The 15,257-nt window shown below is 51.0% G+C and overlaps 2 protein-coding genes across 9 annotated transcripts in view; one reads left to right on the forward strand and one right to left on the reverse strand.

Moving 5' to 3' along the window:
- Positions 1-12,329, forward strand: part of LOC123407371 (putative glucose-6-phosphate 1-epimerase) — a 42,319-nt gene extending 29,990 nt beyond the window's left edge. For all 8 annotated transcript variants that reach the window (XM_045100486.1, XM_045100488.1, XM_045100487.1 and 5 more), the window contains 2 exons: positions 11,324-11,560; positions 12,019-12,329. In XM_045100486.1, coding sequence (XP_044956421.1) covers positions 11,324-11,535 — 212 coding nt within the window. In that variant the 3' untranslated portion in view covers positions 11,536-11,560; positions 12,019-12,329. The remainder of the gene's footprint in view (positions 1-11,323; positions 11,561-12,018) is intronic.
- A 1,393-nt stretch (positions 12,330-13,722) lies between these two features.
- LOC123407373 lies at positions 13,723-14,395 on the reverse strand. The gene has a single exon (XM_045100494.1). It carries the CDS (start codon positions 14,212-14,214, stop codon positions 13,900-13,902), a length of 315 nt encoding a protein of 104 aa, XP_044956429.1. The 5' UTR covers positions 14,215-14,395; the 3' UTR covers positions 13,723-13,899.
- Positions 14,396-15,257: the final 862 nt, after the last annotated feature.

Consider the following 15,257-nt stretch of genomic DNA (forward strand, 5'->3'; position numbering starts at 1 on the left):
GTAGTACGCCTGGAGACGGAAGGTGGGGCGCCCGTGCCCAATGCTTGGAACATCCAGCATCTGAGCTACGCGCACTTGATGACTCCTTGTTGAGCATCACGCGAGCGGGGACTGGGCACGGCGCCGGCATTTGGACTGCCCCGACGGCGCTAGCTCCAGGCCGCGGTCCCATTCCTGAGCGCGTCACCTCACCAAGGCCTTGGTGGCTGGTTTCCTCGCGCAATGCGCATGGGCGAGCCGTCAAGGGCGTGCCCTCTGCCAGGATGGAACCCCATGGGTATGCAGATTGTTTTTTGGCCTAAGAATGGCTTATTGGGTGGCTCGCCCCAAGAGCCCGCGCCTCTTCCCCCTCGCCAAGTATCACGACCTGGCTCGTTAGCGGCTGCTGAGTCGCGCATGTAAAGTATGCCTCAATAGCACGGGGTAAGGAAGCAGGTGTAAACAAAAGGCGGCCATTGGAGGAAACCCCAAAGGAACACATGTGTTCACTACAACGAAACTAAAAGAAAGACAAAACGTAATCTAGAGAGACGTGTCGCTCGCGTCGCTATCAGCGCCTTTTGGCTCCTCGGCTCCATCAGGGTCTCCGCAGTTGTCGGGAACGAACTGTGAGCTCAACGTGCCCACATGATCCTCCACTGCTTCCACCCTTGAGGTCGGGGACCTCGTCCTACGGCGGGTCCTCTCCAAGGAGGGCCTTCACAAACTCTCACCCATGTGGGAGGGCCCCTTCAGGGTCGCCCATGTCTCCAGGCCCGGCGTAGTACGCCTGGAGACGGAGGGTGGGGCGCCCGTGCCCAATGCTTGGAACATCCAGCATCTCCGCAAGTTCTACTCGTGACCCTCTCACGTAAGAATGAGGTGGGGCTGTACACGCCCTGGAGCCTCCCGACACGCCGCACCTTGGCCTCGGGGGGAGTCCTGCCCACGCCTACTGGAAGCCCCATGCTCCGTGTTGGTGGAATACGGTCGAACCACGACCATGCCCACGCCAAGGTGGAAGCCCCATGCTCCGAGCTGGCGGAATACAATTGATTCCTGACCATGCCCATGCCAAGTGGAAGCCTCATGCTCCGCACTGGCAGAAATCGGTTGAATCGTAACCATGCCGACGCCCAAGTGGAAGCCCCATGATCCGCGTTGGTTGAACAATCAACGAGGTCACGCCTCCTTTTTGTGTGTAGACAACTTATCATTCCCTCGAAATGAGAATCTTGGTTTTGGGGTTTTGCTGCGTTTTGTTGGCTTCTTTTTTGCGAACTACGCGCACTTGATGACTCCCTGTTGAGCATCACACGAGCGAGGGCTGGGCACGGCGCCGGCATCTGGACTGCCCCGACGGCGCTAGCTCCAGGCCGCGGTCCCATTCATGAGCGCGTCACCTCACCAGGGCCTTGGTGGCTGGTTTCCTCGCGCAATGCGCATGGGCGAGCCGTCAAGGGCGTGCCCTCCGCCAGGATGGAACCCCATGGGTATGCAGATTGTTTTTTTCGGCCTAAGAATGGCTTATTGGGTGGCTCGCCCCAAGAGCCCGCTCCTCTTGGCCCTCGCCAAGTATCACGACCTGGCTCGTTAGCGGCGGCTGAGTCTCGCATGTAAAGTATGCCTTGATAGCACGGGGTAAGGAAGCAGGCTTAAACAAAAGGCGTCCATTGGAGGAAACCCCAAAGGAACACATGTGTTCACTACAACAAAGCCAAAAGAAAGACAAAAGGTAATCTAGGGAGACGCGTCGCTCCCGTCGCTATCAGCGCCTTCTGGCTCCTCGGCTCCCTCGGGGTCTCCGCAGTTGCCGGGAACGAACTGTGAGCTCAAACCCACATGATCCTCCACTGCTTCCGCCAGAGCTCCTCGGAGCCCCTCGGGGACAGGGACCATCACGGCCTCGGAGTCGAAGCGGGGGTTGGCGCGGAGAAGCTGGCTGCAGACACGCGTCAAGGCCTGGCCTAGGAGGTCGCGACATTCTTCATCAACAATCACGACCACCTTATTGGTGAAAAAGTCGAGGTAGCCGGCGTCGTCAGGCACGAGGGGGCTGGAAACGGACCCCATACAGATGGTGCCTAGGGCGCGTTGGGCCCCTTGCTCGAGGCTTTGGAACATCCTGTAGTGCGTGTGCTGCCGTCCCGAGCCCGGCTCGCGGCGTCCGCCGCCTGTTCCATGAGGTATGTGACGCCGCCCACTTGCTCTTGAAGAGACTCCAGCTCGGCCTAGGTGGTGGAGCTTTCACCGCGGCCTCCTATCTCCTTCTGCCTCACGCTGTAGCTCGTCGCGCCGCGTCTTGAAGCGCTCCTCCTGCTGCTTCAGCTTCTCGCCGCAGTCCTTGGCGACGGCCTTGCGGGCTTGCTTGACCCTTAAGTCGGCGTCCCCTCGGGCCTTCTTCTCCTTAGCTGCCAGATTAGCGTTGGCTTTCTCCATACACTGGGCATAAGAGGCCTGGGCGGCGGCCACTTCGCGGTCCAACGCCTCCAACCGGTCGCGCTCCAAGCTCTGCTTCGCCAATGTCAGGGCGAGCTCCTGCTCGAGGGCCCGGAGGTCTGCTTCGCACACCGCTAGCCTTCCGTCGCAGGAGGAGAGGGCGCTCCTTCGTTCATAAAGTTGTTGTTCCAGGCAGGCGCACGAGGCCTGAAGCTCCTGCTCGCGGGCCTCGGCTGCTTCGTGGCAACAGTTCGCATCCACACCTTCCTGAAAAGCACGCTGGTGTGTCTCCGCCGCAGCGGTGGCGGTGACCTATCTTGACGGCGACATAGAGTTGGCGCCACCCATGGGCCAGGCGCAACAGTTCCTCGGCGAAGCGCGCTTCAGCACCTTGAAGTTCCGCCCAAGTTGGCCTAGCACCTCCACAACATTCTGCAGAAGGCCGCGCTGGACTGGGGTCCGGGAGCCCACGAGCGCCAGAGCCCAGCCCGGGTCTGACCTCGTACCTTCGTCCGTTGCTGAGGCCCTGGGGCTCTGATGTCGCTTGACGGGGGCCGGGGGCTGCCAGGCACCTGTTCGGTTCTTCTCCGACGGGAACTGTTAGCTGGAACCACCCATCGGAGCCTCGGGACTCTGGGAGCCGCCTGCGGCATGGGCCTGAGCGGCCGCGACGGCTGAAACCTTCGGGGCCGCCGGTTCGGTCACCGGCTCAGCGACAGGTGGTCCGAAGGCTTGGGGGCGTCTCTCCAAGGGCGCCTCCGGAGGGTCCGCTAACGCGTCCCTGCCGGCTGGGCCCCCTTCAGGGGCCGAGGGGTCGGCAATCGTCCCGCACCCTGCGCCCCCGGCGGGCGGGGGTGAAGAGGCCTCCTACCCAGGCGCGTCTCCTGCGTCTTGGTGGGACGCGCCCTCCTCGTGCTCCCCGGACTGGGCTAACGGCGGGAAAGGATGCGTTGGGCCCGGGCAATCCCTAGCCTGCGTGAAGGAAACCTGTGCGGAGAGGGAGGTCAAACACCCCGGGTGCTCAAGAGGCCGACAGGGCGAGGGAGCGGGACTTGCTCGTCTCCTGCGTCTTGGTGGGACGCGCCCTCCTCGTGCTCCCCGGACTGGGCTAACGGCGGGAAAGGATGCGTTGGGCCCGGGCAATCCCTAGCCTGCGTGAAGGAAACCTGTGCGGAGAGGGAGGTCAAACACCCCGGGTGCTCAAGAGGCCGACAGGGCGAGGGAGCGGGACTTGCTCGTCTTTGGCGGCCCACTTCCTTTTCTTCAACACCTTGGGCAGCACGCCGGCGCTGCCCTCAGCCTGGGCTTCGTTCTTGCAGCTGGTCCCTGCCTCCCTCATGAGGGGAGCACGGGTGTCGCCCGAAGCCCCCTTTGCAGGGGCAGGCGCCTCGGGGGCCGGCGGTCCAGGATGCCCCGTGCCGGTCGTTGTGCCTGGGGTTGGCCACGCCCTCAAGAGAGGCAGTGGTTATAGGGCCCACATGCTCGAGCCCGGGACGACGGCGAGCCCATCGAGACGGGTGGTTGCCGCTCTGACTGAGGGTTCCAGGCCTCTCAACCTCCCTGCCTCGGGTGTCGGCAGGAGGGGGTTGTCTCGCTTCCCCTCGTGGCCTGTCGGAAGCGCGCCCCACCGATCGAAGCGGGGCATCCCCCAACGAGGATCGCCCAGTTCGTATTGTTATACAGAGGAAGCGCCCTCTCGGGAAGTTCGCCAGCTTCTTCGCTAGTCAGGATTTTGAGCACCCTGCTTAGCACGTCGGGTGGCAGGCGAGTTGCGCGGAGCCGCAAGGGGTCAGCTTGACCTGTATAGGCCCATATCAGGCGAGAATGGCTTTGGAAGGGAGCGAACCGTTAGCCGAGGAACTCCCTCACGACCATCGGCGCTGTTACTTTCAATGCCCTCAAGGCGGCCAGTCTCTTCTTCATTCGCTAAAGTCCCGGGTCGTCGAACCTCGCGTGCTCCCATCCAGAGCTTGGCACTGCTGGGGATGATGGAGTCAGCAACAGGGGGTTGTACCGAGCCGCATCCAGGTAGACCCACTGATGCCTGAAGCCCTTTGTTTCGGGCCTAAGCTCCATGTCTATGCATTTGCCCGCCGTTGCGCTCACGAGGACGAGTGACACACACTCGGAGCATTGGTTGGGCCCAGTCAGCCGGAGGCAGAAGAAGTGTCGAAGCAGCGCTACCGGAGCGGTATACGCCCAACAAATGTGGGCGACGGCGATAAATGGGAGGACCTTATCGAGCCCTTATCGAGCATGAATTTGATAGTGCGAGAGCACGGCGCCGAAGAAGTCTTAAAATGGGGGCGACGGCGATAAACGGGAGGACCTTATCGAGCCCTTCGAGGTTGATCACCATGGAGTTGCCCAGGGCGGGCGCCTGCGCCGGCGGCTCCTCCGTCGTCGCCGTCGCTTCTTTCCTCGCACCAGGGGCTGCCATGGAGGGGTGGCGGAGCAGAAGGCAGCAGAAGTTCGGCGGCGAGCGGGCTATCTAGCACAACAAGGAAGGCGCAAGGGGATGGATGGAGGGCAGGTAGGGCAGCGGCAGTCCAGCGCCGCGCGCAGGCTTTATGACAGCCGGGGTAGTTGCCGAGGAGTCGCGTGGGAGTGCTGGTATCCCGCACCCTGTCGCGCGCAACGTGTCGAGCCTGTGTTGCAGGCGGTTGGGGCCCGCACCGTTTCTCTCCGGCCACCGGCGAGATCGTGCGCGCCACGGGCCTGGGGGCTACTGTCGGGCCCGTGGGACCGGGGGTACCCAGGCCCGTCTGCCTGCGGCCCAGGACGCGGTGCATGCTGGGGGCCAGCACGGCCCACCGTTGGTTCTCACGAGCAAGGCCCTCGCGAGGGCCTCTGCCTTGCGAGGCTTGCGTCGGCAAGCAGCGTCGGGAGCCACGCAAAGGCCCTCCCGCGAGGTCGCCTCCCGAGGTTGCCTCCAAGGCCCCACGGGACAGTTTAGCCATGGGTGGCTGGCGTGCCGAACGCCGCGCCGAACGGTGCCAGGAGCCATGCCGGCGGGCACGGAGGGGGGAGGCTTTCCCCTTTTGTGTTAAGGGACCGGGGCAGGCTCCTGGTTCCTAGGGAGTCCCCAAAGATTCCTGTTTGGTGCAAGAGGACTAAAGTGGAGGGCACGAGAATACGGAGGTCATCCCCGAGCCCACCAGCGCGTCATGATAAGAGGATTTTGCAGGCGAAAACTACTTTTGTCAGGATAAGCTGCAGTCTTGTCCCCTTCCAAATTGGCCGTTGTGGTAACCCTTCCCGCTGTGTGTTTTCGGGGCAAGAGGGTCGGGGTCCCTATAAGATAGGGCGGACCACCACCGTAGAAGGGGATCGAACCCCAGAGAAAACAAGAACACACCTTTGTACTCTCTCTCAGCCTCGAGCAATCCAGACAAGCAGGAGTAGGGTCTTACACCGCAAGGTGGCCCGAACCTGGGTAACTGCCGTGTCCTTCGTTCTTCTTCTTAGCTCGAACACACCGGAGCGTCGCCGTGGTTGTTGCGTGGTAGAGTAGGGCAGGAGAGCTTGCGCACCCAGAGTTCGAACCTCTTGGGTCCTCGGAGCCCCGATTCCGACAGAAAGAGTAGACACTTGCAACTGATTAGCAAGGTATGCTGCTTCAAAATAGTATATATCTCTAGCTGAACTGTAACCCATACATGAGAGCAAGTATAAGGAGCAAACTTGGGCTAAAGGTTTAGTCAAAATCATCATATTCTAGTATTTCTTACTCCAAGCATTAAATATATGAAAATATAGCATCTTAGTATGGCTAGACAATCCAATCTAGTAGCTATAACAATTTACATACATCTTGATGTTAAGTAATTGCTCTTTGGGTCATATACAAAAAAAATGCAACACTACGGGATATCAGGATAGTAACTAAACAATGGTGCTTTTATAAAGAAGGCTTATAGGTAATAACTAAATACGAATGCTGCAGTATAATGCAAATTCGTATACCATCATGCACTTGCATCTTTCTTAGAAACCTCATGTTTTTGGGAGTTAAATTATCCATGGATGTAGAGAATGAATGGTGACAAAAAAGAAATATGGACAATGATTCAAGATGATCGTTCAAGAAAAAATCAAGAAACAAATGTGTTGCATGTCACAAAACCAAGCCTATAGAAAATAATATCCTTCCCTCATTCTAAGCAATTTTTAACGAATAAATCCTTTATGTTTTATAATACGCAAAGTCGACACCTCTCTTTATTTTTTTGGGTCCCAGGCAGACATATTCGAAGAAGAATCAAGAAAGAAGCACCAATAATTAATAAATCAAGGTTATGTCCTATTTGCCTACAATATAAATACACAATAACATGTAAAATGAGACAATATGTAAACACGAAGCACAATAAATTCGAAAAGTACGCAGTGCCATGAGGATCAAAGAAACAATATGATACCAGAGAGAACATACATGGCCAATTGTGTAACACTTCACGTGAGATGAATCCCAATGATTAAGTATGTACTGATGGCAATGATTTGGCAATGTTAACTTGGAACACCCTAGATGATGACCACGCACAACATAATACACTATGTTGGCTGGGATAATTAGCTTCCCAGTGTAATATTCAATCCTTCAGAATCAAGAAAATAACCAAAACTGTAATCAGAACAAACATGGAAGTAGTGTGCAGTGCTAAAATACTGGAAATCACTATACTCCCTCCATTTTTGTATATAAGGCCACTATCAAAATTACAATTTGCAACTATACAAGGCCACTAACACCAATCGAGGTAAAATTGATGAGGTTTGCCTCGTACGAGCAACCGAGGACATTAATACCTCATGCATGCATGCATGCGGGAGTGAGAAGGTTGGTTTGAATGTACCATATTAATCAACCAATGAGGAGTGAGAGAGTTGCCTTGTTGTGTTGGAGAAAAAATACGCATTAATTAACACGTCAAACGAGGAAAAAATACTAGCTAGCAACATTGGCTTAAATAGCCATTAATTCCTACCTTGATACCTGTAATATGGGTTTGTGGCCTTGTATATAAAAATGAAGGGAGTAGATTATATCCAGCTCTTGAACCATTTCTTGAAAATTTGAGATCTGTTTGGTATTCTCATATTGCTTCGACTCTAGTTCTTCTATATCAGGCCTACAAAATGAGAATATGACAGTCACATAGAAAAGTATATTGATGTTTTTTGACCTTGTCAATTGGGGATCAAAAGATGGCTAGACAGATTCCTATCACCGTTCCATGAAGATTAGAAAATATATATGTTGGAGGACATGGCCATTCTAGGAGTGATACATGATATATCAAGTAAACATAGCGCAGGTGGAAACAATTGGAAATCCATATCACTGTCGAAGGAATATTACATAATATATCTGCCACCGCTGAAACTTTCAGCTTTCTTATTCAGATGTTATGTACTGACAAAAGTAAAGTTAGCTTCTGTTCGAAGAAATAAAGTAAAGTTAGCTTGTAATTCTTGATTCTGCTAGCAACATAAACAAAACATAGGTAATCCTCATAAGCCGTTTCTTCCTTGATTATGAGAACCACATTATGTAATCAGATTTATGTAGGAAGTGCTACCAAAATCCATCTTAATTATTGGGAATGACGTTACCTCTAAGCTTCAATGGTTAGAACTCTTCCATGATGTACAAAACCCGTCATGCCTAGTGTGGCTCACCTTGTGTGGAGGTGATACCGTGATAGCATGAATGAGATCAAAAAATTCATGGCCGGAGGGAGAACTAGTGTCACATGGCTGCTGCTCCTCGAACCTGCATTGAAAGGCATGGCCGGTGAGGTAGGATGAAAGCGATGCATGTCAGCCGACGAGCCGCGGTTGGCGCTGCTGCATGAGGTCGAGTTCCAGGGAGAGGCGCCACCGCACGAGGTCCGCCAAGCTTGTCGCCCGCGCTCTCTCTCCCTCTGCTCAGTCTCTCTCCCTTGGTCGGATCCCCTAGAGCGGTGGATCCCCTCACCTCGCCTTCATTCCCTCCCGCATAGGATCCACTCGCGCCCGTCACATTGGCTTGATGGCTGGATCGATGGAGACTACCCGCGTCCTCTGTACCGAAGCCTTGGCTAGATCCCCTCGAGCGATGGGCAAGATTACTCAAAGTTTTGGGTGAAAATCACCCTGCTAAAATTTGAGATTCAGACAACACTTGAGAGGCATGGAAGATTAGGTGAATCTGAGATAATAACTACCTGCTTGCCGAGGATAACGAGGCCGGGGCTCTCCTGAGCGCGAGAGCACGGAGGATCTTGGCGACGACGATGAAACTGACGGCTCCTCTACTGCTCGCATGGGCAGTTTCTTTTTTAGCAACTCCCCAATGGGCAGCTCCTTTTCTTTTAGGCTGGACGCAGTCGCTCCAATCCCTCGAAGCCTAGTTGGTAAAATGGAGCAGCAGCCCACAGGACCGTAGGGCCAGATTACACATGTTAGAGTACTATATATGTAGCCATGTAACCTTTCATATTTACCCTATTGTATAAGGGGTTTTCTGCATATTACACACCTGTACATGTATATATACTGGCCTATGGCCTCCTGGAAATACAAGTTGCATATTTTCGTAACATGGTATCGGAGCTAAGGTCTTGAGTTAAAGTCCTGGTTTTCAAAATTTATTTAAAAATTGTTGGTAGCCTCCCTTTGTGTCCACGTAGAGATCTCTTGAGTCATACGTGAGTTTCGCGCGCCGTCGCTCTCTTCTGGTTGTACGTGTTGACTTATCTTTCCTGTCTCACGTGAGAGGGGGGGTTGAAGTGTATATGTGGATTGTCTAGTCCTTTCTATCAGTTTGGACTTTTGGTTGCGTTGGCTAGTGCATGAAGCTTAACATGGTAGGATGTACCTGACTGTGTAGATGGTGGTGGTTGCTCAGTGCCGGAAGCATCAGTCACAGAACCGGCAATACCCGTCGAAGAAGAACCGGAAGCAGCAAGGAGACGCTTAAGCCTCAGAATATCCTGCTCAGTCAGGGTAGTGGTAGACGATGTCGAAGGAGAGTTCCCTGATGATGATGACCGTGCCTTACGCAGCTGTCGCTTCTTCTGGAAGCACTGAGACTCAACATGCCCATCCATATTGTAGTAGCCGCAATGAGGACGAGAGCGACCCTAACCACCGGGAGGAGTAGGCAAGAGCGGTGGAGCACTGGAGCGGGACGGAGCCGGTGCAGCAGGCGGTATACCAGGAACTCGAGCAGCAAGCACAGAAGGAATCTCAAGTAACTCAGCGCCACGTAGGCGAGTCTCCTCAGCACAAATCTCAGAAAGCGCCTCCATGAGGGAGATACGACCACGAGCAAACAACTGAGCACGCCGGGGCTCAAACTCCTTACGAAGCCGAGACAAGAACTCATAGACACGATGAAACTCCAGATCAGCCCGCACAACCTGGCAACACTGACAAGTATGACAACCAGCGGTGCGGAGAGAATCGAGCTGACGCCAGATAGCAGAACTCTGTGCATAGAAATCATCAACAATGGAGTCACCTTGCTGAAGAGCATGCTCCTAACGGACCACAGAGAAGTATAAGGCATTACCAGAGGGCTCATAGCGCTGACGGAGACGGGTCCACATCTCAGAAACAGTAGGAAGACCTAAAAACTCAGAGGCAAACTGAGGCAAAACACTAGCAGTGAGAACAGCCGCAACACGAGCATCCTCATCAAGCCACTGGGTGTAAACAGACAGAGCACCAACCATGATACGTCTGAAGAGCCTCCTCATAAGTCAAAACCTGCTCATCATAAGCACGAACATCGGCCTCATCAGCAAGCTTAGCTGGGCGTCGGCGGAGTGGGGGCCACAGGAGGAACCGGACGTGGTGGACAGCAGATCTCGTCAGAAAGAAGTTTCATTCGAATTCCCCAATCGGCATTCACACACAGAACAGAGAGATTGTACGGAAGGCCAGGGACTTCTGCCTTAGACTCATATCCATAAAGATATTCTCTCGCTTTCTAGCTGTACCCGTTTAGATAGATGGGCTCTAAGGGAGAAGTGGCGCACTTTCTCGAGCTATCTAAGCATCCAGGGAAGTGATTCTACCGCCCCATAGACGAATGCCACGCATATGTATGCGCATGAAGCCAGCGAACTCGGTGTAGTTAGTGCCATCAAAAATCACCGGACAACGAGGAACAACAACATAGCCCGATGCAGCAAACATATTTTTTGATTTTTTTTAGGAAATAGACAGCTTTCCCGGCTGCAGCAGAGATCACGAGAACCAGCAATTGGCAGATCCGGCGAGATGCGGGATCGAGCCTAAAGGATCTGGCGAGTCAACATGATCTGGATCGAGTCAACATGATCTGGATCGAGCCTACAGGATCTGTCGGAGGAGCTGCGGGATCGAGGGCGAGTCAACGGCAGCAAGGGTTGGCGAGATCTAGCAGTTGGCAAATCCGGCGAGATCCGGCGAGAGGCGGGATCGAGCCTGTAGGATCTGGCGGAGGAGCTGCGGGATCGAACGGGTCGGTGGGATCCAGTAGGGGCTGCGGGAACGAAGACGGTGGCGGCAGAGAACGGCGAGATCCGGCGACTTCGGTGGAGGACGGCGGGATCCGGCAGTATTTCCAAGAGGCCATAGGCCAGTGTATATGCATGTACAGGTGTGTAATATGCAGAAAACCCCTTATACAATAGGGTAAATACGAAAGGTTACATGGCTACATATATAGTACTCTAACAACACACACTACGGGGCAGATAGTTTTTCACACGAAATCTAACGGCCAGTAACTCCTAGATCATCAAAACGGACGGCCGAAAACGCAAATCGCTGTGAGAGCTCGGTTTAGGTTCAGTTTTACTGTCCTTAATTTAATGAAGTCTATTGCTGCAAATTACTTTCATCTTCATCATTACCTGTTGTTCTCTAGTTGTTTGGAACCCTTGGGATAAGAAGGCAAAAGCTATGCAAGATTTTGGGGATTCAGAATACAAGCACATGCTTTGTGTGGAGCCTGCAGCTGTTGAGAAGCCAATTACCCTCAAGCCTGGCGAAGAGTGGAAAGGAAGGATTGGGCTCTCAGCTGTTCCTTCCAGCTACTGTAGTGGGCAGTTAGATCCATTAAAGGTCCTTCATGGTTGAGTTCTCACTTCTGCCTCTTGTACAGGTGATATTTTACTCTAGCTAAGTTGTGTTCTGGTTTCAGTGAATCACTTATTGGATTATGTTCTGGTACTTACATACTACTGCATCGACAAGTCTCTCGGAGTATTATGGTTATGAATATACATGATATGTGATTTGCTGACTAGAAGATGAACTGAATTTTCTTTTTGCCATTCTTCCACACACCACCTTTGACAGATAGTGATTCTCACATGCCTCCATCAACAAGTCTGCTTTACGGTGAAAGGATTTTGAAATTGTAGGCTTTGGGTATTTGTTCGCAATTTTAAAACTTGCATTTTGTGAAAACTTTGCATAATGGCCAACAGCCCAATGAATCTGTACTCATGAAGTGTCAGTTGCATACCTATGTGAGCAGCTAATCGCACATTAATCATTTCTATGAGCCTCGTGTACCTATCCTCACTCATTCTAACTCGAAATATTTGGCCTCTGCAGAAGCACTTCATTGCCCTTACTATTTGATGCTGGGCTGACTTGGGCATTGCCTTGATCTTTCTTCCTTGCTATTTTCACCATCCTCTATATTTTGCCCTTTTTGTATCTACAAGTGAGTAGTAGGGCAGTTCTAAAATAACAGGCAATGTCAGTTGTTTTTAGCCTAGAGCAGGTCAACTCGTCCGTAATTGAATCCATCAGTCAACAAATACTTTTTCGTGTGATTCAGTGGCCATACTAAGGGATGTTACTATGTGGTGCAGTTATACTGTTAATCTGCCATGTATGGGAAGAACTCGGTTACACTCCAAGTGCATTATGCTGTTGAGTTGATGGCGCATGTAGGACGTCTATTTCATGCCCTACCCAATGAAACGAATATCAAGTTTGTTCATGATTCCAGTTTTCTTTTTATCGGTGTACAAGGTGATGCCCAACCACAACCATGTTACAGTACCCTGGATAAAATTTCCAAGGCTACATCTTGTGTGCAAACTCATGTGCAAAATTAGATTTTGAAAAGTAAAATGCACCAGCAGTCGTTGAACTTGAGTGATATATTCAGTTTGATGATGGACTTTAAAATAGTCGAAATATGCACGAATAGTCAGTCATAGGACTGCTGACCAGGAGTCAGCGTCGAACCAACTCTTGGTGACATCCAATGTGCAAGCATGCTTATCACAAAATTGCGTCTGCGGGTTAACTGATTGATGTACATGTGCGCTAAAAGAAATAAAGTGAGACCTCTCGAACTTCACTTAATAATGGTGTTACAATAGAAGTGACGAGTGCCAGAGATTGGCCAGTTTTTGTCAGCTAATTTCCAAAGCCGCTTGCGTGAAAGATTGTGTCTTTGGCAAATAAAACACCATCATTGGAAGACAACGTTTCCATATCAGCTGGTTAGTTACGTTCTGCTGTAAGCAGTAAGGGTAGTAAGGATAATGTACAATGGTTGATAAAATAATATTATCTCAAGTTTACCATGTAACTAAGCGACGACAATACAAATGATGTGTAGCTAGATATCTTTAAATATACAGTGACACATATTATTGCTAAGAAATCTTTCTCTTATCTAAGAAAAGAAAATCACTTTTTTATGTTTCTTTTCTTTCACCTCAATATTTGTCCTATGTGGCAATCATAAGATACTCCCACCGAACCTTTTTGTTTGCGCCTAAGAAAATTCTGTTTTCCCCGCAATGGTCTGCGCGTTGGCAGCTTTTTGCTATTCTTTCTGTTAGAAATTAATTAGTATATTAATTCAAGGGATGTGTCCAAACCGAATAGTCGTGTCTTCTCTCTTTCATTGCCAACAGGCACCTGTTCTGAAGGGATGCCTCCGAACAGGCACCTCTTCTTTCGCACCTCTTTTAGATGTATATAAATTTGAGAATCAATAGAAATCAGGGCTAATCGTACATTCATTTTCATTCAATCTTGTTTTACTCTAACACGTTATCAACACGTTCCTGGCAGAGCGCGTGACACGGAATGAGCAGGAACGGCGAAAGGCTGATGACTGCACGCGCCCTCAGAGTTGCTCTGTGGTGGTCGATGCGGCCCTCCTTTTGCATACGTGCAGATCGGCGGCACTCGAGGCCATGCCCCTGTCCAGCCGTTCACGGCACAGCGCGCTGCTCCGTATCGGACGACCTGTTCATGGCAAGACAGAGTACGAAGAAGAGAACCAGAGACTCGAGTCAAGCACCATGCCAACTCGCGTACCAATTTCATCTAATCGCTACAAAGAAACAAGGTGCTACTTTTCCAATTTTCATCATGGCTACAGAAAATTGTTTTACCAGGAACATAATCTTGCCTTGACGCTGGACGGCGGACGAAGGAATCCATGGCAAGTGGAATCACGTGGCTTCAGTTCCTGCTGGACCAATTCGCCGGCTCCAGCGGCTTCGTCCCTGCCGCCGGCCGTCGCCTCGACTGGCCGCCGTGCTCGTGCCTGCGCCAGGCAATGGCCGCGCCCGGCTCGCTCGAGGTCGTGGTTGCAGCCGCCCGCGCTGCACTGCCCGTCCGCCGCCCGTGCGAGGCCATGGCCGCGCCCGGCCCTCTCAAGGTCGTGGCCGCAGCCGCCTGTGCCGTGGCTGCCCGCTCCCGGCTCCCGGCCCGCTCCAGGCCGTGGCTGCTGAGGCGACAGTTACGGGATGGCCACACAGGAGGAAGAAAGGGCATCTTATCCTTTCAGCCATTCCTGGATTTAGTCCTAAAACTTTATCTTAATGCTAAATGGGTTCAAGTAAGTTCTGATTCGATCCTCAGGTTTACGAATCTTTGCAGTTTAGTTCTACGCTTTACTTTTTTTTTTACAATAGAGTCATCTGACTCCTTGAACTTTGCATTTTCAACACATTTTCTGTTGAGTTTTACAATTCCAGAAATATGTGTATGCTTATACTTGACATGTTCAATGTGTTTACCACATTCTCTAGAACATGTTTTTGGCGATCGAGATTAAATTTTCTCGCACAACAATATTGCTTTGCGATCGAGAAAATATATTTTTCCTCGTAAGATAATCTCATTGCGATTGAGATTAATTTTCTCTCGCAAAATATTAATTTACTTTGTTGAATTATCTTACAACTTGATACAAGATCATCTCATTCAATTTGAGATCTATACACTTCAAGTTTTCACTTGAACATCAAGTTTGCAACATCATTACTATTCATTGCAATAGTAGTGTATTTCTGTTGAGTACGATGTATTCCAGAATGTATGTATCTCCATTTTCACTACATGTTGAGATTAATACATTTATTTGCAAATAAATATCAATTCATCTTAATCGAGCCTTTGGCTTGATACAAACAAGAATTGATATGCGAAATTCTAAGTGCTGTTTTTCAAATTGATGTTTTGGGGTCACAAGGTAGTGTGTAGATCTACTGCTTTACAGATTATCACCACTATTGATAAAGCCTACATTTTGTCGTTTCGACATTATGATTGTTTTACAAAGTGCTCTCCCACACATTTTACTAAGTCATGACATAAGGCATTTCGAGTGAGTCTACTGACTTCATCAGATTATACCATTTTGGAGATTATCTTCAAGGTGTCATATTTAGCAATTTGAGATTCACATTAATGGTTTCAAGATCAATCCTTGAAATACCCATTAATTTTGCTAAATTCATTACAACATCAACCATGATGGTCTTTAATTTACTGTAGGTAAATTAATTATCTCTAGTTTACCCATAGAGGTAACA

This window comes from Hordeum vulgare, chromosome 7H, assembly GCF_904849725.1.
Source record: "Hordeum vulgare subsp. vulgare chromosome 7H, MorexV3_pseudomolecules_assembly, whole genome shotgun sequence".
In the NCBI taxonomy this organism is placed as follows: Eukaryota; Viridiplantae; Streptophyta; class Magnoliopsida; order Poales; family Poaceae; genus Hordeum; species Hordeum vulgare.